The 23437-nt window shown below is 55.0% G+C and overlaps 1 protein-coding gene across 1 annotated transcript in view; it reads right to left on the reverse strand.

Moving 5' to 3' along the window:
* NKD1 (naked cuticle homolog 1 (Drosophila)) overlaps window positions 1-7446 on the reverse strand; it is a 77777-nt gene extending 70331 nt beyond the window's left edge. The window contains exons 1-3 of the mRNA XM_012642614.1: window positions 7212-7446; window positions 7053-7085; window positions 6257-6390 (exon numbers count right to left, since the gene is read on the reverse strand). Of these exons, the coding sequence (XP_012498068.1) occupies window positions 6257-6390; window positions 7053-7085; window positions 7212-7236 (192 nt within the window). The 5' untranslated portion in view covers window positions 7237-7446. The remainder of the gene's footprint in view (window positions 1-6256; window positions 6391-7052; window positions 7086-7211) is intronic.
* Between the last annotated feature and the right edge of the window lie 15991 nt (window positions 7447-23437).

Consider the following 23437-nt stretch of genomic DNA (forward strand, 5'->3'; position numbering starts at 1 on the left):
ATCAGGAAGAATCAGCTGCAACCATGTTCCACCCTTGGGTCAATGTTCTCAAGATTGAGAATCCATGGAGAGAGGGAAGGGGGAGGGGGAGAGGGAGGGGGAGAGGGAGGGGAAGAATGTCTGGGAGACAAGAGCCACTAAGGAGCATGTGTGAGTGAGCAAGAGAGCGGGAAGTCGGGGAGGCAGCCGGAAGTGCCTGCTTTGGAATCCAACAAGCGACCTAAAAATTCCAAAAGTTTCTAAAGCAAAGCCCGTTGTGAATCCACAGCCATCGGATGCAGGAACGACGAGCTGGGAGGATTCTGGGGTACCTGGCTCACCAGAGCCGGGGGTCTCCCCATGGGCCACTGCACTAGCCCCTTGACCGCAGGGTCACCCCTGGACAGGGCTGGGAAGCCAGCACAAGGGCCGTCTTCCCTCAGGCGCAGGGTCGCTGCCGTTCTGGGGCAGGGTGAGCTCTCCCTGGGGATGGCTTGTCACTGCCTCTTGTCCCCTGGCCCTTGAGCAGCCAACCCCTGCTCGGGTCCTCCACACCCACCACAGTGGAGCCTCTAGCCCCACAGCTGACCCCTCCAACACGGCAGCAGGGGCTCCCACCCTACTCACACAGCTGGGGTGATGTCCCAAGTCCCCACATGGGCCACCAGGGCAGCACACGGACTGCCCACCCTTCTCTACCCCACACCTGTCCAGAGGGACAGGTAGCTCAAACGTGCCAAGAACCACCAACACGTGGGGCTTTCCAAGAAAACAGTACCAGGAAGAACTGCCAGTCCCCACAGGCTGCAAAGCCACTTGGGGCCCACAGCCCCCTCTCGACCAGCTGGCCCCATTTCACACAGACACAACCACCCCATCTTCCAAGGGCGGCGGCGAGCCTGGGGCCCCCGTCAGCTCCTCCCCCCCACACCCTCCTCCTTGCTGTCTTTCCTACACCTCTGCAGCCTGCCTTCCTCCTGCACGCCCCGCCAGCCCCCCACGGCTCCCCACAAGTGTCAGCGCCTACACAGGTGCCTGTGTGCCCGCTGCTGCTCCGGCTCCTCTGTGAGACTGGAAGCCACAGGCGGACAGGGACCACGTGGCGCTCATTCTCCACCGTATCCCCAGGGCCTGGCACAGTTAGGGAATTGTTAACTAATAATTAATAACAATCCATTATTGAGAATGATGCATTCATATCAATTAATCGAGCTGAGCCCCTGAAAGAAAAGGCCTGGTTCTACTCCCCCACTCTGCACAGTGGGACCCGGAAGCAGGAGCGAAGGGAGACGCCGACCGGGCAGAGGAGCTGGCGAGGGGGAGCCGGGGCGGTGACCCAATCCATCCATCCTTCCTTGCTCCTTCCTCCCTTCCTCCCGTCATTTGACGCATGGTGAATGTCCACTCTGGGCCCTAGGCAGACCACAGGGAAGAAGTTCTATTCGGAAAGCCATCCTTTTGTTGTTACCCTTCAGCCTTGATGTTTTAAGCCCACAAGGGGACAGTTTGGTCCCTGAGACAGTGTCTGAGCTTCCTGGTACAAATAGGAACACTGTCCGTCCTTCCATCCCCGCCACTGGACAAGGGGAGGAAACGTACCCCAAGTTCTAGGACCATGCAGGACACACAGTGGATGCCTCCTGGATTCGATTCTCCCTAGGTTGCCTACCAAAACGTCAATGCAGAGGGCGACAGATCCTGAACTCTGTCCCCTGCACTCTAGGGGACAGATGGCACACAGAGCCTGGCTCGGGGGACCCAGCCTCCTTTTCAAAGAAGAAAAGTTTCAAAGGGAGGCCAAGACACTCCTCAAGCCTCTGCCAGAGACCACAGCACAAAGACAATTAAAGCGCTAAGAAAGTGACATCTTTGCCCTGCCACCCACCCATCCTGAGGGACCTCGACCTATGAAAACCAGGAGCCCCACCTGGTCCTCTGCCCAGCTCAAGCCCTCCTGGTCTCTACTTCCCACTCCCCAAGAGTAAAGACAACACCCAGGCTGGGCTACAAATCTGGCCCTGGGTGCCCGTGGGCAGGGACCCTCCGTGGAGAACTTAAAGATGCCAGTGAGCAGAGGCCCAAACGCCGCCGCCCTGAGTCCTTCCCCAAAGCAAATCATCTTTTAATTCCGAAACACCAAATATTTACGCTCTACCTCAAATGTCAAGCCCACCTCCCAGCACATAGCTTCGAAACCACGTAAAGAAGCCTAACACTTTCCATATGGTGAAGACATGGGGCCTTTCAATCGTGCCAACTGGTATCATTCAAGGGTAATTCCCCTGGAATCCGCACTCGAGCAGCAGCTGGGCCAGCCTCCAAGCTTGTCACCCAGCCCCACACGTCCCCGTGGGCTCCAACTGGGCCTGCACCCTCCTAATCGTCCCCAAATACTAAAATGCACTAGGTGCCCCCTAATCAAATTACCAAACCTCCTGGCAGCCGCCTTTGATCCAGAGGTGGGCTCGCCCGCACCACGGCTCCCGGCCTATTCCTTGAGGCCGCTCTGCTATAAAGGAACAAAAGGGTCAACCCAGGCAGGTGGGGAGGGGACTGCTCTAAACCTGGTTGTACGGGATCACGTGTGCACACACGCACACACGCAGGTTCTGCCCCTCCAGACGCTTTCCTGCCTGACGCCCACATCCATTCTGCTGTTCGGTCCATCTGTTAAGCTTTTTTATTCGTTCATTCAATTTTCCACACCGGTATTTCCAACTGATTTTCTTTTGTAACTGCCTGTTGCGGCTTCATGTTTCCAGTATCTCTGAGACTGTCGTGCTTAGTTTACTTTCCGATTCTGTTTAGCACGTTGCTCTCTGCCGCGTACGCTGCTCAGGTTACTGGTCTTCTTTCACGGTACTTGTACCCCTCCCTTGAGCTCATACTCCCTGGGACGCCACCACGTCCCCATGGAAAGAGCAGAAGCCCAGGCTTTAGCCTGTGTCCCTCCACGTGAGCCTGTCATGTTAGCAGGGAGGGGCAGAGAGCCTCTGGTTTCATCATCCCGGCCCTACCCCTCCCTGCTTAGGGGCCCCATCTCCACCCCTACAAATGCATCAGCGAACTCCCCAGTACCTTCCTTCCCAGGTTCCACTCTCTTTGAAGAGTTATCTGCCATAACCCTGCAAGGGATGAGACTATTATTACACCCATTTTGCAGATGAGCTAATTGAGGTATACGAAGATAAAATGGCTTGCACAAGGTGACAACTAATCATGACAGACCCCGACCCCATTTATTACTATATTTAGGAGAACAGGCTTAGTTTAGTGCCAGTGCGGTCACCCTCTCACACCCCCGGACCTGGCATGCAACTTGGCCCCACCCAGGACATCTACCAAGCTTCTCAGACCCTGTCAGGAAGCAGGCAGTAGGCAGGAGCCACTCTCCCCTCTGCCTGCCCCACCCAGCTCATCTCAAAGCGTTCAGCAGCTGGTCGGCGCACCAGCTCTCTAGGAATTAGGAAACGCAGCACCTCCATGCGGATGCTCTGGTACAGGGCTAGCCCACGCATGACTTCCCTCGTCCTCGACAGTGCACCAGAGAGGGAGAAACACAGTCCACACCAGCTGGCTGTCAGCTCTAAGGGTTATGGGGAAGATTAAGATAACGTAAGCAAAATGCTGTACATATACACACACTCAATAAATAGTAGTTATCATTGCAGTAACAATAATGCCAGTTGGATGAGCCACTAATGTGTCCCCAGCCACCCTGGTGACAGGCCAGGTAAAGGAGTAGAGACAGATCCCCAAAATGGGCCTGGGGCTGGTTAGAGGACTTCTGCCAGCCCTCGGGTCCCAGCAGACACCCACGCCCTCCTACATCTTGATGACCTCACGGAAGAACCTGCCAGCCGCCTCTCGGAGCTGACGGCAACCGGGGAAATTCAGCCAGAGGAGGGCTGCCCACTGCCCTCGTGTGTGGCACCCCAGATTGCGGGCACTCCACTCCCACATTCACGATGCCAACCACTGCACTTAACATTTTTCTCTGAATCGACTTGAGATCGGACTATCTTTTAACTTAGCTTCATCCTAAGCAATAATATCTGTGAAATCACGGGTTGGATGTCCTAGTTATTTTTCTCCAGTAAAAAATAAAAAAATAGGTAACTCTGAAGATTTAAAATAGTCCTCTAGGTACCACTTGAAACAGCTTCCAGGCCCCCAGCACTCTTGGGCTCCCCCTGGGTAGACGTGCTATCCCCGCCTCTGCAGACTGGCCAGCTGGCCCACCTGGGGCCACGGCTAGTGCGAACCAGGCGTCCGGGTCCCCGTCACCGAGAACAACTCCCAAGGAGGCGGAGGCTCCCCCCTCCAACATCTTTGATGGCTGGGGCCCACCCTCCCACCACCTGACACATGTCACGCCAACGGCTCAGTGCCTCACATCTTCAAAAGTACTTTGAACAAACATTAATGACCCCTCAGCGTTTGTACGAGAGAGGGGACGAGGGGAGGCGGCGAGCACATCCCATGCTGTCCTCAGCTGGGGGAGAAACCAGGCAACACAATTCCGTGACTTCACCAAAGCCACGGACTTAAGCTGGGCCCCCTCCCCACCCTCCCGCACTTCCCCCAATGGCAACTTTTACAGGCTCACATTCCTCTCGCTGGGAACACTACTATTTAATTAAAAACGAGAGACTTTTGTTTTCCTCTCCTTCCTTCCTCCTCCCTCCCATCCTCCCAGACTGGATGCCAAGGAGACCCACCAAAAACATGCGGGTAACATTTGTTATGGCTTTGAAGATAAAAGTCAATTGAAGTAAGCCCTCGCGGTATTTCAAGTCTCCCCTCTAGCACGGAGCAAGCTGCCGGGCAGTTTAGGAAAGCGGAAAAAAAGAGGGACTGCAAATAAATGTCATTCTGCAGGAATACTTCGTAAAAATAAACAGGCTGAAAAAACCCAAAACTTGATTAATGGAAATCCACTCAGTTGGCCTCTGTCTGGAGCTGCAAATGCATTTGTTCATATGGCTAAATTGGATCATTTTCATTGGCCTTTAAATAAACAAGTAGATCAAATACTAGAAATGGTCGGGGAAGAAGGGGAAGTTTGTAGCTCTGTTTTTAAAGGGCCTCAACAGCAGCGCCCACCGCCCACCAAGTTTTGACCTTTACTAGGGGACAGCAGCTCCAATCCACCCCAGCCAACAGATGAAGAGCAATGGAGAAGAGACAGGCCCCAGCTAAGCAGTGGTGGCGGAGGAGCAGAGGGGAGCGTCTCTCCGACGCAGAGGTTACTTCATACACACACGGGAATCACTTTATCCAAAGGCCCCACCTCCCCACCCCAGCCCCTGCAAGTGACCTGCCAGGTCCCATCACCCAAATACACACGCACATCTGAAGACTCCACTGGCCTCTCCCCAGCCCGTGGACAAGACCAAAGAACTAACCAGACCTGAGACTCAGTCTGTTCCCCCTCTAAGTTAAAAAAAAAAAAAAAATTAAATGTCACATCAAAAAGTTGATTCATCCTTTGATCCTCAGCTTGCGAGAGTTCCACGCAGACCACCTGAAAGCCCCGTGCAGAGTTCTGGAGCTCACAGGACATCTGTGAACACCAGTCCCAGGCCAGGAGCTGGGACTGGACTCACTCGATCCCATCACACGTATTGCTCCTCCGGGAACAATTCCAACCCTGGGGACCCATGGGGTGAAGGCTCAGGGGTGGGCCCAGGCTAGAGTAGAATGAGGCCTTCTCTCTCCTTGTGGGCCAAGTAAGGGGTGTGCCGGATCTCATTGCCCCCGAAGCTCTGTCACCCCAAGGCAGCCTGCTCTGCTGGGGTTCCTGGACAGATGGCACTGATGAATGCCACAGACAACTGGAACATACTCAGAGGCGATCACAAGATCCTGGGGCCAGTACAACCCTGCCCTCCCCCAGATACCCCTAATACCTCTCCTTTCTCCCTAGCACCCCTCCTGCTCCACCTTTGAATGCTAGCTGCAGAAACAAGGTAGAAGTCAGAGCAGGCCCCCAAATCCCTCCAGCACAGCCAAGCTTCCCCATCAACTGGACCTGCACCACCTCCTCACCTAGTACCTTTCCTCCCAGGCAACCCTCTGCCCCCAACTCGGCAGGAGACTGGTGCCAGCCTGCCTTTAGGTTCCCGGAGGGGGAAGAGGGGTATACACTGTCACGTTGATGGGGCAAGGCGCAGCCAAGAAGGGATTTTTAGACCCAGAAGCTGTGCAAGAGAGTCTAAAAGTTGGGTTGAGTAGGTATGGAGACCCTACTCACTCCCTGGGAGGGGGATCATACCCGGGTGCCTGGGCCAACGGTGCCGGCCAACCGCAGCTGTCGGGGTCCTGAGACGCCACCCGGGCAGCGCTGCCTCCCGATCCACTCCTCAATGCCCTTCCGAGCCCAGGCAGCACTCACAGCGAAGCTGTCACCTAGGGCGGGGACAACATGAAGCCCCTGAGTCTGGCCCCGAGGCCAAAAGTTACCCGAGATAGCGAAGAGAGCAGCAGGCTCGGCAGAGGGCTCAGGGCGGAGGCATCCGGGCCGGAAGGGGGGTTCGAGAGCTGGGACGGAATCCAAGAGAGAGAAGCAGGTAATCAGGAGAAGGGGGTTCAAAGAAGCCCCAAGAGCAAGGATCCAAAAGAAGGCAAGAAGGGCGAGCAGTACCCCCAGGAGGAGGGGCTTGGGGATCAGAGAGGGAGCGCTGGAGGCCAGTACTGCGGAGGAGAGGGCTGCGGGTCAGAAGAGGGGGCGCAGGAGCCAAGATCTCGGGAGAAGGCTCTGGGGGCCAGAGAGGGGAGCAGGGTCTCGGGGGAGGCGCTTGAGGGTCTGAAGAGGGGGCGCAGCGAGCGCGGTGGGCAGGGACACGGGAGGGGGTTCAGGGTCCGCGGTGGGAGCGCAGGACCGCGGGGAGTGGGCGGGAGGGACGGAGGAGGGGGCTCGGAGGCCGCTCCGGGAGCAGGTTTGGGGGGCTGGCGACCGGAGTTGGGGGTGGAGGGTGGCCCTGGTAGTAAGCTCCGGCGGGCTGGGCCATTCGGCGCGTCCGCGGCGCTTCCCCGTCCGTCCCCGGGGCCGCTGCCCCGCGCGCCCCTACCTTCTGGGCTCTCCCTGCGCTTGCACACGGCGGCTGCAGGCACCATCACGCGGCGGCGGCGGCGGCGGCGGGAGCCGGAAAGAAAGGAGAGGGAGAGAGTTAGCAACCGCGGCGCTGCGGCGGCGGGGTGGGGGCCGGCGCGCGGGCTGGGGCACTGACCCGGCTTGGAGTGAAGTTTCCCCATGCTGGGGGTGCGGGGCGGCGTCCCTAAGCCATGCGCCCGGCCCGCCGGCCTCGCGCTTCGCCCGGCCCCTCCTCCCGGAGCAGTCCGCGAGCCGAGCGGAGCCCGAGGCGGCGCCGGGACGCGCTCCTGCCGCCGTCGCCGCGGCCCGACTGACGCCCGGGCGCGCCGAGCCCCCAGCCCGCCGCCGCGGCCCGCGCCTCCCCGCGCGCCCATTGGCCGGCGCGGCGCATCAAAGGCGAGGCGGCCGCGGCGGGGGGCGGGGCCTGAGGGGGCGGGGCGAGGGGCGGGGCTCAGCGCCGCGCCTCCTCGGGCTGCGGTCTGGGGCCAGGGCTGGGGCGGGGGCCGGGTGCGGAGGCTCCGTCCAGGACGCGTACTGGGACGGACACCTCTTGGGTTCTGCCTTTTGTAGACTGCCGGTCCCTCGCCAACAGTACTGCGCCTTCCCTCGAAGCGCGCCTGGCAGGACTTGAAGGCTCCAATTTACAGGTGGGGAAACTGAGGTCGGGAGAGGCGACCTGAGCTGCAGCGCGCCTGCTGCCCGCGGCGTGGCACTGTCCCAGTCTCCCCATGACCCGCCTTCTACGGAAAGTATTCGTTACCTTCCCCCCTCCTCCCTCCACGACGCCTCTAGTTTTTATTTCGGAGTCCAGGAGAGACCCCCACCGCACCTCGGGCCAGTGTGGGCCCAGCGCACTCCCGGCGGTGACAAGTGTCCAAAAGCCCGGAGAGTCAGCCAGTCGGTCGCATCTCCCGGTCCGGGGCCCGTGGGTGCCCGCCGAGTCGGGGCGCACTGCCAAGCTGCGCGGCCGGAAGGGGGTAACCGCTGGGCCTTTGATCTTCCCTGGTTTCCGCTCCCCTGCAGTTCGCCAGACCCCAGGGCTTGTTTGTTTTGTCTGGGGAGGTCTCTGCGGAGGGGAGGGCGACATCAAGGGGTTCCACCCCACCTTTGTGGTTGCCTGCTCTGCCCAGGACCTGTAAGCTCATCCTGGTACCAGGCAGTTTGGGTTGGGAAGGAAGGGAAAACCCCAGCTCAGAGCTGGGAGACCAGCCCTGCCCTTTGCAGTGAATTCCCCGTGTGAGCCTCAGTTTTACAATCTGTAAAATGGAGGCTCAATTCTGCCCTTTTTGTCTCCCTAGAGCAGCAGTGTCCAATAGAAATACAATGTGAGCCATATTTGTAATTTTAGATTTTCTAGCAGCTGCATTTTTAAAAAGTAAAAAGAAATAGGTGAAATTAATATTAATAGTGTATTTTATGTAACCCAATACAATCAGCCTTCCGTATATACGGGTTCTGCATCCCCAGCTTCAACCAACCATGGATTGAAAATATTCAGGAAAAAAATTTAAAATAACAATACAACAATAAAAAATAATACAAATTTTAAAAATCAGCATAACAACTATTTACACAGCATTTACATTGTATTGTGTATGTTAAGTATTCTAGAGATGATTTAAACTATACAGGAGGATGTGCGCAGGTCATGTGCAAATGCCACAGAACATTTTCTATAAGGGACTTAGCATCTGAGGAGTTTGGGATCCGAGGGAGTCCTGGAACCAGTCCCCACGGATGCTGGGGCAACATGTATATCCAAAATAGTATAATTTCAACATATGATAAGATATTTTACATTGTTTTGCACCAGGTCTTTAAAATTCAGTGTGTAATTTATTTACACTTAAAACATCTCAACCCAGACTAGCCACTTTGCAAGTGATCATGTGGCTAGTGGGTGCCATATTAGGCAGCACAGCTCTGGAGCATCTCCCTGTCTCAAAAGGACTTGGGGAACTCGTGACCCCCCAGAGTCGTAAATCTCTTCATCCCACAGTGTCTTACTTTCATCCTCTAAGCTTCCTTTTTTACACACCCTTTTTGGTGGAAACAAAGGCTGATCTTATAAGCAGGTACGTTAATGCTGTTGGCAGGGTGGTTTCATTAGTGGAGTGCTGGGACCAGAAGAAAATATTACTGTTGTCATTTTTATATTGCAGTTCTTTATTCAGTACCTGCTATGTGCCAGTCACTGTCCTGTGTCATGTGTAGCCTCACAACCACTCTCCGATGCAGACTCATTGCAGAAAGCAGGGAACCTTTTAGACTCAGAGAGGTGAAGTCACTTGCCCAAGGTCACATAGCTAGTCAGTGACCCAATTAGGAACTAAACCTGAATCTGCTGATTTCATTGCCCATGCTTATTTTCACTATATCAAGTTGTCCAAACCTAACATTCTACCGTTAGAGAAAGAGTTCCCCATCTGGAAACAATATTAAGTGGCAGCTATGTGACAAGGCCCTTAAGATACATCAGTGAACAAAATAGACGCTTACCCCTCTCTTGGAGCTCATACTCTCCTGGGGTGGGTGAAGATAAGCAAGAAACAATAAACGTAATGAATGAGTAAATAGTGCAGTAAGTTAGAAGGCAACACCAGCTACAGCAGGCAATTTTTTTTTCTTTCCATCCCATAAGGAGCTGACAGCAGGCCATTTTGCCCCCCAGGGGACATCTGGTAATGTCCAGAGGCATCTAGTGGATAGAGAGGCCAGGGTTGCTGCTAAACATCCTGCTATGCACAAGGCAGCCCCACCCACAACAAAGAATTACCCAGCCCCAGATGTGGCAGAGTGACAAAGTGAGAACCCCTGAGCTGTAGGAACATGAAAACGTAGAGCAGAATTTGGGGGTCAGAAGTAGGAGGAAGGCAGGGGCTGTGAGTCTCTGAATCAGAGTGAGATCCTTCCTTCAGACCCCCCCCAAAAAAGGAAAGAGAATTTGCTTGGGGTTCTCACCCCCACTCCTCACCAGTGCCCGGACGTATCTAAATCAAAGCAAAACTCTGAGAGTTCTTTCTCACACTGCTTAGAAAGTTGGTTACTTTCTTAAACCGGTCGTGGCTTTCTTCTTTCGTGAGAAAAAAGTATCCCCTCTTCCTCTTGGGAATTTCTTTTTACAGTTCAAAAAGAGATAAAAGCAAGAACTAAAACTCTGCAGTTAGCACTTTGAGTCTTGGGGGAAGCAAATCCCAAATGTCCAGCCCCGACCCAAAGGCCCCTCCACCTGCCCCCTGGCGCTTCCCCGCCCAGCAGGTGCCTGGGACACCCCTGCCCCACCTGGCCCTGGGGCAAGGCCCTTGGGGTGAAATATTCGGCTGTAATGTTCGGGTGCCGTCCAGTGCTCTGCGGAGGAGCTCCCCAGAGGCCACCAGCGTGCTGTCCACCTGGGGTGGCTGCTCAGCCTCCAGGGGCTTCCCACCCCACGACTCGCTGTCTTTTTATGTGTTTTAATAATTTATCTGGCCCATTTCTTGCGCTGTATACTTAACAGTGACACATCTTTTTCTTTGAAGATTTCCCATCCTTTGGGGGAGGAGAATGGGAAAGGAAGGCAAGGAGGAGATAAGAGAGAGAGATTATAACAGAAACGGGTTTCATGGGGCTTGAGATTTAGCAAGGCTGGTTTAGGTGAAATCTGTCAGATGTAGCACTGGGAGATTTTTTTTTTTTTTTAAACCACATCACCCTGGTTGATTGCCCCCCACCCCACTTGTCCCCAAGTTAAGCCATCTGACCTGACCTCTTCAAACGCAACTTCTAAAGAAAGCCCTCCTTGACCTTCCAACCTGAAGAGCTCGTCTCTGCTCTGAATTGCCAAGGTTTCCCTCCCCCACCGTCTCTACTTATTTTTTAATGATGAAGCTAAGTTTCCCTCCCAGCGTCCGCCTTCCTCACGTCTCACCTGACTTGCATTGCTGGACGCCGTGCCCAACACAGCACCTCCTGCAGTAGGCGCTCTGTATGGAAGGAGAGAACCCCATCCTGCCCACCTTGGCCCAGGCTGTGCCAGTAAGAGGAGGGGAGGGCTGCCAAGAATAAGATCCGGGACATACTAAGGAAAAGGTTAGCTCTCCTGTACCCGCTGGTACCTCCTAGGTCCCTGGAGTTGCTTCTTCACAGTTCCCCGGTGATTTCGGCATTGCTAAGGGGCCTGGAGGCCTGGTTTGGGTGAGGACAGGAGAGTTAAACTGCTCTGCACGAGAATATAGCAGGCATTTTGGAGGGACGGGAGGAGAGAGGTCTCCAGCATGAGAAGACGGGATAATACAGGCCTAAGAGGGGGCGTGTCCAGTGACGCGGGGAGCGGCCAGTTCGCTTTCAGGACAGCGAGCACTGACATGCAAAGGGCGGTTGTCACCTGTTCAGCTCCATGCTGTAATCTCCCTCTGTTCCCCTTAGTGGCACAGGACAGGAGGAAGGAATCAGAAAGACAGCCCCACACAGGTCACTGAGGGGGCCACAGGCCACTGGCAACCTGCAGAGTGGGGCTGCTAGGCGGGAGAGGGGTGGGAGGGACAGGCAGGCAGCAAGAGGAGGCACCGGGCCTCGGAGAGGAGGCAGGGGAGGCTGGGCTTCCCCCAGAACAAGGGATGGGGTCCCCAGGCCACTCTGCTTGGGTCCTAAAGGAGAGAGCTAAAGAAGACAGCCACTTGAGTCCCCTCTAGATGCTAGTCAAATTGAATTGAATTTTTGTGCCTCCAACTCCTCCCAGATCTAGGGTGTTTTCGCGAGTTCAGAGCACCGGCTTCTGGGGAGGCTGGAGGAGGGAGCTCCATGAGAAACTGTGGGCAGCCCTGGCTTAGCCAAGGGAGGCAAGTTCTTTCTCTGTGGGACTTGTCAGAACCTTCATGGAGTGGCCAAGCTCTGTAATTCTCTAAGAAGAGGACATTGTTAGCAGGGTTTCTTAAACTCACCAGACCAGGGAACCCTATTTGGAAAGTTCCAGTGAAAACAAGTGTTCATGAAACATGCTTTGGGAAACACTGGACCAGATGATTTCTCAGGTTTCTTCCAATCAGAAATTCTAAGTACTAACTCCAGGGGCCTAGACCAAGAGGGTGGTAGGAGGAGCGCTCAGTGAGGACGGAGCCAGGGTGAAAGAGCTCCCTGAATGGAACATCCGCATGTGTCTGTGGTGTGCATTTAATGGGTTTTAAGACATATCCGTCCACTGCCAGGCCTCTGAGCAAGCGGACGCTTGCCATGCAGGAGGCTTGACGTTGGAACAGGGGCTTCCCGAGCAGCGAAGGACAAGCCGTCACTGCGGCGAAGCGCATGGGCGACTCTCCTGTATCACCCGCCTTCCCCTCTAGCCTGGCTTCCTCCTCTTCCTCTTTCCATCACGCAGGACACAGCTTCAGGGGCGTGCCTGCCACCACGTTGGTAAGGCATGACCCATGGCCCCTCCTCTCCTCGCCCACAGCTGATTGGATGCCTGGCCCAGGAGCCTGACCAATCAGGATGTCTTTGTAGAATTTGAACAGAGAGGCCCCGGAGTCCACTTCCTGGTGGTCTCTGAAGCTGGAGGGCTCTACAGTCCAGGCCTGGAGCAGCCGCCTGGGGTCCCCGCGGGCTGCTGCGCGAGCAGAAAGAAGCAGGAGCAGGAGCCGTTAGAAAGAAGGAAACATAGTAAACCGCGTGGACAGAGGCACGCAGGCTGTCCAGTCCCTGATATTGCCCGCGTGTCCTGACCCTGGGTCCCTGGAAGACCCTTCGACCCTCTTTCTTGGGCCGGGGTCAGAGAGCCTGGGGGAAGGCTCCCCGGAATTTGGTGTGCCTGTGAATCCGCTGGGACCTCGTGAAAACGCAGCGTGAGCGGAGCCCGCGCATCTGCATTGCTAACGAGCTCCAGCCAGGCGGCTGCTGCGGGCCGGTGGAGCTCGCGCACCCTGAGGCTCTAGAAAGTTAGCCTTTCCCGGCAACTGATGGGGTTACATTGCTCGCCCTACAGTGAGTAAGCAGCAACACTGGGGAGGAGCGGGAGAGACAGATGTCAGGACGGAGGGAACCAAGAAATAAAGATGTTTCTCTTTTATTAATCTTGTCATTCAACAGAGACTTTTCTAGGGGCCTAATTTATACCAGGCTCTTGTGTCCACAAAACAGACAAAAATCCTAATCCTCATAAAGCTTACATTCTAGTGGGGAAGACAGACAATAAATAAATAAATAAATATGTTGGTATTTCATAGACGGTGTGTCTATGGGGGAAAAAATCAAGTAGGAAAGAGAAGGAAGAAATATCAGGGCAGGAGGTTACAGTTCTAGGTAGACAGATCAGAGAGGGTAGGCTTTGAGCAAGGACTTGAAACTGAGGAAGGCAGCCACGAGGATGTGAGGGGACAGTGGGTCCAGGCAGCGAGAGCAGCAAGTGCAAAGGCCCTGAGGTAGGGACGTGCTGTGAATATTTTAGGAACAGCAAAGAAGCTACTGGCTCCGAAGCACAAAGAGTGAGGGTTTGGGAGTAGGTGGAAGAAGATGCGGTTGGAGGTGACAGGGCCAGATCATGAGACCCTCGCGAGCCTCATTAAGAGCTTTAGCTTTCCTTGAGGGAGATGGGGGCCAGTAGAGGACAGTCGTGACCTGGAGCAATTGGGCTGCTGTGTGGGGAACAGAGTGTGGGTCTCGGGGCGATGGTGGGAGGCCAGGCCTGAGAAGATGGGAGCTCAGACCAGGGTGACAGCAGTGGGGCAGGTGGAAGCAGCTGGGTGCTGAACGTGCTCTGGAATTAGAGGCGACAGATCAGCTAATTAATTCACTGGACGTGGGGTGGGAGAGAGAGAGGAGTTGGGGAAGACACCAAGGTCACGAGCCTGAGCAGCGGCAGAGACGGGGCTGCCGTTGACCGAGGCGAGGGAGCCTGTGGGTGCAGCTGGTCCACAGGGCAAGGGGGACGCAATCTCTGCTTGGAACATGTTATTTTGAGAGGCCCGTTGAGTTTCTGAGCAGCGGGATCGAGCGGGCACTTGGATCTATGATCCTGGAGTTGAGAGAGCTGCGGGCTGGAGATGTGCACCCGCCGTCACCAGCACAGGGATGGGATGGACAGCCCGACGCTGGAAGGAGGACAGGAGAGGGCCCAGGAGACAGCCCTGGGGCTGGCACAGTTTAGAGGGCAGCGAGTGCTCTGCGCTGCCGCCAACACCTGTCCATTCTGCCTGTCTCCTGCACCTCTCAGCACCACGGCGGCCTCTTAACTGCCCCTCCTCACCTGCCGAAGCCCCTCCTCAATACCTGCTCACCACCCCTCTCCCTGCATCCGTGGCAGGCGGCTTCCCGGTTCTGCGTCTGAACGCTCAAAGCACTTCTTTGTTCAAACCAGGCCCAGAGATAAACGAGACAATGTGTGTGAAGTGCAAGGGCACCCCGCGAGGGCACTCAGTGGATGCCAGCTCTCTCCGGCATGCCGGTTGTAGAATGGCACCCGCCCCGCGCGTGGGCCTGGCCCCGAGTTAATCCTCACTGTGCCTGGCACACAGTAGGGGCTTTTGAAACGTTTGCTGTAGGCCTGAATGGCTGAACAAATAGGCCATCAGGCCAGAGGTGACACTGTCCCCCACGGCATCCCCTGGCCTTCCCCCAAAGCGCCCTCCCTCCCATAAGAAACATCATTTTGTTTCTTATGACCCAAGAGGAGGCCATTACTACCTTAGGGTTCTCAGAAGTCTTTGCCCCTATCACACCCACCCACCTGCTGCCCCTGCCCCCGGCTACTGTCCTCCCTTTCCTCTAAGACCACAAGGGGCAGGTGTTTTCTTCTGCTCTGCAGAACTGAGAGTTCTCCATTTGCATCTTCCAACAGCGAGCTGGGGTACATCCTCCACCTGGCGCCTCTTTTAACATCATTTCTGCGGACTTCTGCGGGTGACAAGTATCTTTGTACTGAGCCCCCCTCCCCAGCTCCTCCCTCGCTGCCTGGATTCTAACTCTCTCGCAGGCTTCCGCCTGCACAAAGGGACCATTGAGAGGCAGGCCGTGGGACGCCGCCTTTGATCTGGGGTTCTAATAACGTGTGTATGTTTGCGTCCCAAAACAAGGCAGCAGCCTCGCTAGCTCAGCGGAGGCAGGGGGAGGAAGAGAAAGTGGGCAGATCGCTGCGCCGGAGGCCTGGTCGTGAGCGTCAGCACGTCTGGAGGGCACCCCCCACCCACAGATTGTCCCGGGTGAGGCACGCCCATTCCACAGATGGAGACCCCGGCGTGGTCATGCTTTGCCAGAACAAGACCTGAGAGGTCACTGGGACTGCCCGGGAGCTCCAGAGAGCCGAGGGTTGCAGGTTCACCAGGGGAAGGGCAGGCAACATGAGGGAGGGATTCAAAGCAGGTAGACTTGGTGGCAAACTGGTTGGCATGTGCCCAACACACAGGGACAGCTGCTGCTCCACGTCAGCTGCGGGCCAAGGGCCCAGGGTTACTAGATCTTTTGATTTTTTTCAAAAATAGCTGGAAATCCGGGTTTCTAGGTGAAATCTCCAAATTGTAAAACATTGGCAACCAATTTAAAAAATCTAAGTCATGGTGCTGGCCAAATGGGACGTGTCCCTGCTGGAATCTAGCCTGTGCCCACCACCCACTCTGGCGGGTGAACTCGTCCCAGAGAACACGTACGTTGGAGGCAGGGAAGGTGTTGAGAAGGCAAAGAACTTGGACCAGGCCCCGGGCCGCTGGGAAAACGGGGGTGATGCCAGACTGGTGCCTGCTGCACCAGCGTCCCCCAAACACCCTCACCGCCCTCAGCATTTTTCTTCCAGTCCCTTGGCAAGTGGGCGACCAGTGCCTCCTGTGTGCAGACAGGGCTGGGCACAGGGATCTAAGAATGAATTAGGGCCCTGGCCTGCCCTCAAGTCCAGACAGGGAGATGGAGGTTCCAGAAACTAAACTGTACTCAGGCCTCACTAGCACCAGGCCCTGTGTGAAGGGCTGTACACAGTTTCTTATCCAACACGACTCTGACAATCCCCTAGGGAGAAGAGACTGATTACCATCTCCACCTTGCAGATGAGGAAATGGGCTCAATGCGAATAACAAAGCCTCTCCACAAGGTAGCAGAGACTAGATCCAAACCCCACAGCTTGTCAGCCAAGCCCTTGCCTGTGGCCACCACTGTACACAGTCTCACAGGCTGCAAGATGGGTCCCCCAGGTTTATGCCATGTAACTCCTGGAATTGCGCAGTGCATAACTTGCACGACCGTACATGCTGACCCTGTGGCAGAACAGACAAATTACAACACATTAGGTGCTCATCATCAAGGTATGTATGAAGCCCTGGGGCTTCGCCCAGGAATGTCAAGGCTGAGGCTTCCCCTGAGATCCCTCTTCCCAGAAGCAAGTCTTGCTTCTGATAAAGAACCTTGTTCCTTCTTTGCTCAGACCGTCTGCCTTCCATGGGTATCTGAGGGAAGCAAAGACCTTGCAGAATATAAGCATTTCCTGGCTCCACCATTTGCCCTCAGTTTTCTCATCTGTAAATGGGGATTATAGCACTGTCCTCACAGAGCTACTGCTAGGAAATGAATCAAACACGTCTGAAGCAATTGGAGAGGGATTCTAGGCCCAGTGAGGTGGCTCTGATTTCCTCACTTGCCAGCTGGGTGACCATGGCCACCTAGTCGCCCTCGCTTCCTTCATCTGTAAATGGCACAGAGTGCACGGCTCAGAGTGGGCTCTCAGGAGGCGTTGGCCTTGGTGTCATTATCATTGTCTCTATGACTTCCCACCAGTGGAAACATGCTCAGGAGGGGCCCTGTCCCTATCCTGCATACAACCTTCCATGGCTCCTACTTTCTTCAGGCATCGGGCCAGCTCCTTGAAGAACTCACCGGGCAGCACGGCAGGGCTGACCTTTCCAGGAGCGTTTGCAACGCAGCAGCAACGCGGCAGAGCTCCCATGCCGCCTGCGCCCACCAACCTCTGATGCGATTCCCTTGGTGGGGCCGGGACAAGAGACAAAGCTCCTCCATCCATTGCCCTGGGTCTCTCCAGGGGGACACTGGGGGAAAGAAGACCTGGTGACAACACATTCTCCAAGGTTGGCAGGTCAGGCCCTAAGAGAATGAGCTGGCCTCGGAAAGAAAAGGGGAGGAGAGGAGGGCGGGCTGAGCATGAGGCCTGGAAGCCCCTTCCTCCTTCCTCCCTGCCCTCCCTAAACCCATAACCTTCCTTGTTGTAAGAGGATGCCATGGGGTCCTCTGGAACTACAGGGACCCAAATGGCTCTGGGGCTGAGCGAACCTTTGCAAAGCTCCTTCCCCTCACTAAAAACCTGGGAAATGGGAACTAAACAGCACTAGGATATCTTGAAAGGACGTCACACAGCGGAAAGCTGTGGTCACTTCCAAAACCAGTGATCCCGTCACTCAATTCACCGTTTTAATGCAACATTCTGGATAGCTCTAGCTCCGGATGAAAATAATTTCCATCTCAAACATTTTTTATTACCCATAAAAATGCCAGGTTTTCTGTTCTTAAAAAATAGCAAGATGTGCTAGAGTACCGAGAGCCAGTGCCGGGATGTCCACGCTCCCCCCACCTCACACCCCAGGCCTCCTGGGCTCCGCCATCTGCCCACGTTGCCTCCTGAGTCTGGGGCCTCTGTGCTGTTCCCCTCTCTGCTTTCCCGACTTCTGGCTCCTGCCCGTCCTTCAGTCCAGCGCAAATGCCGCTTCTTCCTCCACAAGCCAGCTGGAGCCCTAGGGAGGTCTCACCTTCACCCCAGGTGGCTTAGCGGAAGCAGAAAGTTCCTCACTGCCCCTCTCCCCAGCCCCAGAAGGAATTCCGGAGGTGGCTGTTAAGATAATGATAAGAAAGTCTGCCTAGGAAAGGAGAGGCTGGGGCTGGGGTCTGCAGGATGAGCAGGAACAGGGACCCCTCCCACTTTCATGCCACCCCATGAAGATTAGTCCCAGCCAACCCATGGCCAGAGGAACAACTCCATGTGGCCTGTAGAACCTGTGTGGTGACAGACTGTCCGTACCCCTCCCATGGCTGCACTGACCACCCGATTCACCTCACGCCGATGCTAAGTGCACTGTGACCCACCGAGGGGCTGTCACCAGGCTGCTGTGTTCCTAGTGCAGGACAGGCACCAAGCTGGGTGCTCTGGGAAATGCCGAGACAAAACCAAGCCCAAGGAGGTTAGGTGGAGTCGGGGAGTGCCACCAGACACGCAAATAGCCACAGATGGGAAATCATGACACATAGGTGGAAGGGCTTGGCACAGTCTGGCAAACAGAAGCATGCAATAAGAGTGGCTGTTGTCATCATTATAAAAGCATCAGAAAGTAGTATTTTCTTCAGGACTGTCTGATTACAAGGTACAGTGAGGGAAGCCAACTGAAACTACCTTAAGCAAAACAGAAACCTATGAACTAATATAACTCAAGTGTTGGGAGCACTGATCACAGGGAGCCTCAGACTTATAATCTAACAACCTTGTGTTGAGAGTGAACAGAAAATGATTCTTCCCCAGCTCAGGTGGGAAAAGTCCTGGGGAAGGGCTCTGATTGGTCTAGCTTGGGTCACGTGCATATTCCTGGACCAATCGCTACAGGAGTTCGATTGGTCCAACTTGAGTCCGATGTTCAACCCTGTGGCCAGATGGAGTTGATTGGCAGCCCCGCTCCAAACACAGTATTGGACCAGAAGGATCAAATCCCCATTAGGAAGGGGGAGGGGGACATTATCTTACCCAAGGAAGGCAAGAGACCTCATAACTCGACCCCTCAAGCGCGAAGAACTCAGGGTCTGTCGGAGAAGTATCAGTCTCACTTCATGGATGAAGAAAGTATGTCCCACATTTTATGGACCAACTTTCCCAAGGTCACATGCTTTATAAGTGGTGGCCCTGGGACTCAGAAGTACTGTCCACCTCCATAGTTTTCCTCACATCTCACCCCCCAGGGGCCTGGCACCCAGGAGGAAGAGACTGACCACGGCAGGTGCTCACGGTTCCCGTGGTGGCATCAGCTGCCCGCCTGAGCCAGTCCCGTCACGCCCAGAACCAAGCCTGGGCTTTGGAGACGTCTTTACATGCATGAACTTGACCTCTTGGTCAAGGCAGAGGAATAAGAGACTGAACAATCAAGGAGCACATTATCTACCACCCTTGGCCCCGAAATACAGGTGACATTGAGACCAGAGGCCCAGAGCTGAAGGAAAGCCAGCCTGGTGAGAGAGCCAGAGGAAAATGACACTTCAGGGAGAAAGGAAAGAAAAGTGTCAATCACGCACGCACCGAGGACTGCCCTGCAAGGCCTGGTCTTGGTGACACCCAGGATTGTGAGTTTTGGATTCTCCCCCATTGAGTAGAGCCATGAGACCGTCTCACCAGACGGCCCTGGGCTTCCAAGGCAGAGGGAAACCATGAAGCAGTGTTGTCCTCGAGACTTACGTACAGCCTAGATCCCCTGGCACCGCTGGGGGAGGCTGGTGCTGCTCTGGGGGGCACAATTCAGACTCTGGTAACATCTGCAAGGACTTAACCCCTCAGGGTAGTCAGAGGCCGGTCTCTGTCCATCTCGCTGACCCACTTAGACTACACCCTGCTCTGGCTGCTGGTCCTCTTCAGTTAGTGCTCTGTGAGAAGCCCGGCCTACGTGACTGTTGCCGGCTGCTGGCGTGACTGTACGTGTCCTGGGCAAAGGCACCGATCCCCTCCTCTCCCACAGAACGTTCGGTACCGAGCCGAGGGGCCATTCCCGGTCAGAAGCCCACAGTGACTCCAGGGTTCGAAGTGGCCATCCTGACAAATGCTCAGGGCAAGACTTTCTTGGCATCCCCCGTCCTTCCTTCCATGACCAATAAGGCGCCAAGTTCTATCCATTCTTCCTAAATCTCTCTTGAATCCGCATCCCTCCCCGCACCACCGCCACTGCCCAGGTGTGATGGCTTAAAGGTGGCCACGAAGGATTCACTGCTCTCCCTAGGAAGCCCTCGAATGCGGGCCGGCTCCAGGACTGCCGCACCGACAGGACGCAGTGCAAGTGACGCCGAGCGAACGCTGCACCTAGCGTTTAAGAGGACAAGGCGCTTTTGGTTTTGCCCTCTTGCAATGCTCACTTCTGGAACATTCCTTCTCAGAACCCCACTGCCATGCTGGAATTCCAAGCCACGTGGAGAGGTCATGTATGTGTGTCAGTAGACAACCTCAGCTGAGCTTCCAGCAGACAGCCAGCAGCAGCTGCTAGCCACGGGCGTGCACCATCTTGCATGTCTAGCCCACATGAGTCCCCAGTGACTGCAGACCCAGTTGATGTCACACGGAGCAGAACTACCTCACCGAGCCCTGTCAACCCCTGAAGTCACAAGAGCTAATAAAACAAATGTTTTCTGAGCTACTGAGTTTTGCAGTGGTTTGTTACACAGCAAGAGGTCCCCAGAACCCCAGGTCCAAGTGCTCATCACCCCTTCTGGGTCAGTTGCAACCATTTGCGAACTGACTGAGCTCCCGGCCTCTCCAGCCACCTGTCCCCAAGGTTACTGTCCCAGCCCAGTACTGCTGGTACCATTCCTCTGCTCAGCAGCCTCCAATGGCTTCTCAGGTCCCCAGCAGTAGTTCCTATTGCATGAAAGCGAACATCAGAATCACCAGGGCAGCTTTTTCGGAACGCAGATACTCCACTCTGACACCCTAGAATCGGGGTACCAGAATGCGCTGTGATAGGTTAGATTATTCATCCACGGTTTCTCCTTGTCTCCCTCTAGCACGATTCACTGTGAGCAGAGGCGACTCTCCCGCACTGTGACGTTGGACTTGGCCATCTGTTTTGTTTTGCCCAATTGAGTACAAGCAGAAGCGTCACGGTGCCAGTTCCAAGCCAAGGCCTTAAGAGGCATTGCACATGTCCACTCCTCCCTCTTGCACTTCTGCTATCCCCCAAGAGAGAGTTTGGCCCAGATAGACACTACCCTTTCAGCCTGAGTGAGAAACATGCAGAACAGACCTGAGCCCAACCCCCAGCCTGGACCCAAGCTCAGCCGATACTAGTCAAGTTCATCAGCGTCACCCTGGCTGATTTACAGGCCTGTAGCAAGAAAGATAAATTTTTGTGGTTGTAAACCCTGGTTAGGGTCAGGGTGTCCCTTGTTATGCAGCGTTATCGCAGCAATAGCTAATGAATACATCAGGCGAGTGCGAAGCACACCCCTGATTAAGAATGACTAGACCAAAGGATGAGGTCACAAACAGTCTAGCCAGTCGAGACCTTCCTCAGTCTGGTTTCCGTTCCTGTCTGGCCCCAGCTCCCAGCTTCCTCTTCTGAACCAGTCAAGGTTCTGCGGGCTAAAACAGAATCCAACCCTGACTGACTCCAAAAGAAAAGGGACTCAGAGGTAGCTGTGAAATCAGACTGAGAAAAATGGACAGAAAACAGGAAAAGTCAGGCAGCTGGGACCAGGACAAGAAGAGGCCAAAGCGCAGCAGAGGGAGACCACCCGGGTCACCCGAACACCGGGCAGTGGATCCTCAAGCCACTGCTTGCAGGGCGGGAAGCTTCAGCTCTCCCTGCGGCTTTGGGGAGAGAAGCACCCATTTGGCCCAGCCACACCCTATCCATCATGGAGACAGAGAGCGGGTGTCAGAGACCTGACCGGGACAAGGGTCACACCAGGCAGCCCAAACCCCACAAACGTCCCCTGTAGCCTCACGTTCCCTGGAAACAGTAACGGAGCTCGTACTTGTGAAGCTCCTAAACTTGTTCTGGCACATGGTAAATGCCATATGAATGTTTTTCAAACAAATATTAAAATATATAACATCAAGACCATGGGCTAAATAAGGCCCTTTTGAATGTTCTTTTCCAATTCAGTAAATGCAGGTCCTCTCGAGGCCAACTCAAAAGCCACCCCTTCCCTGAGACTTCCCATGACAGGTGGAAAATGATGTCTCTTTCCCTAGCACCCCAACACCATTGATCGCCCTGTCTCTTTTGATGCAGAGAGGGGACCAGAGTCATCTGTGGACTCGTGAGGCATGAGGCCTTCCTCTGGCCGAGACCAGTGCCCGGGGCCTTGCAGGAGCCCAGGAAGTACTGAGAGAATACCTGAGCGAGTGGGCCTTTGCCAGCTGTGAAACCCAGACGACCGCTAGACCCTCCGGACATGGGCCGTGGGGACAATCACTCAATTTTTTCCTACTGCTGTGAGCCTGGGCCGGTATGTGCAGCCTGACCCAGCCCAGAGCCTACAGGTGAAATGCCACAGTGCAAAAGGTCTCCAAGGGAGAATCCCTGATCCCTCAGCCTGGGACATGAAACAAATGCCCCAGCTTCTGAGCTGAGCGCACTACCTTTCCAGGTCCGCTGAGCCTCCTATTTGGAAGTGCTTTGCAAATTGACAGCTCCAAGCACAGTCTGACCCAGAGCGGGGAGGTTGCTGAGTCTCACCTCAATGCCCTCTGTAGCCCTGGCTCCTTGGTTAAAATCCTTTCCCCCTTCAAGTCTGTTGTGTGAATAAGAGTGAGCCACTGAGGACAGGTAAGGCGCTCCACTCATCCCCCCTCTGCCCCCTTTCTGACCCCTAGGGGGCTTGGACTCCCAAGAGCCAGCACCTGCTCGCATTGTCAGAAGGCTGCCCTCGGCCTGCCAGACACCCCACCAACGACTGGCAGCACAGGGGCACCAATACCCCAGCTCCCCTGCTCCCTGCTCATGCAACCCTGAGTTGTGACTCCTACGTCCCCAGAGCTCCCATGTGGAATCGAGCCAAAATTACTCTCTGTGGGACTCTGCTTGATGTCGCATCCTCGCACGGCCTTCTTCCCTTCCTGCCCCACTTTCTCACCCCTACATGTTTCCTCCTCTGGGAGTCTCCTTCTGGGAACCCAGCCGAAGAGAGTAGAGAGGGAGGAAAACTTAAATGATAAAAACGGCCACTCTCCGTCGACGCTCACTCTCCTGCAAGACCCTTTCATGCATCAGCTGTCGTAATACCTCAACTCCCCTCCTGGGAATTCTTACCCCCGTTTGAATGATGAAGAAATCAAGTCTCAGAGAACTGGAGTAACTTTCCCAAGGTTATGTAGTTAATAAGCACTGAGCCAAGATTTTCTAACCACTGTGTGTACTGCCTCGCGTTAGAAAGATGCCATCAATAAGGTCTATACATATTTCTGTAAGTTAAAACTTGAGAAAAATAACCGATCTATCAAGCAAATGTGGATAACGACAGTATGCATTTATGGGGGATTGAGGGTGTGATGGTGATGATCTTGTCTGTCATAATCAGGCGGCGGGGGGGGAGCTACAGTCAGAATTCCCCTCCCCAGACTTGGCCCTTGCATAGAGACTCGGGGTTGGAAGGTGGCTGTGACATTAATTAGGTGGCAGATCCTTCTGCTGCAGACATCCTCTGAGATACAAG

Source organism: Propithecus coquereli, unplaced genomic scaffold, assembly GCF_000956105.1.
Source record: "Propithecus coquereli isolate 6110/MARCELLA unplaced genomic scaffold, Pcoq_1.0 Scaffold180, whole genome shotgun sequence".
In the NCBI taxonomy this organism is placed as follows: Eukaryota; Metazoa; Chordata; class Mammalia; order Primates; family Indriidae; genus Propithecus; species Propithecus coquereli.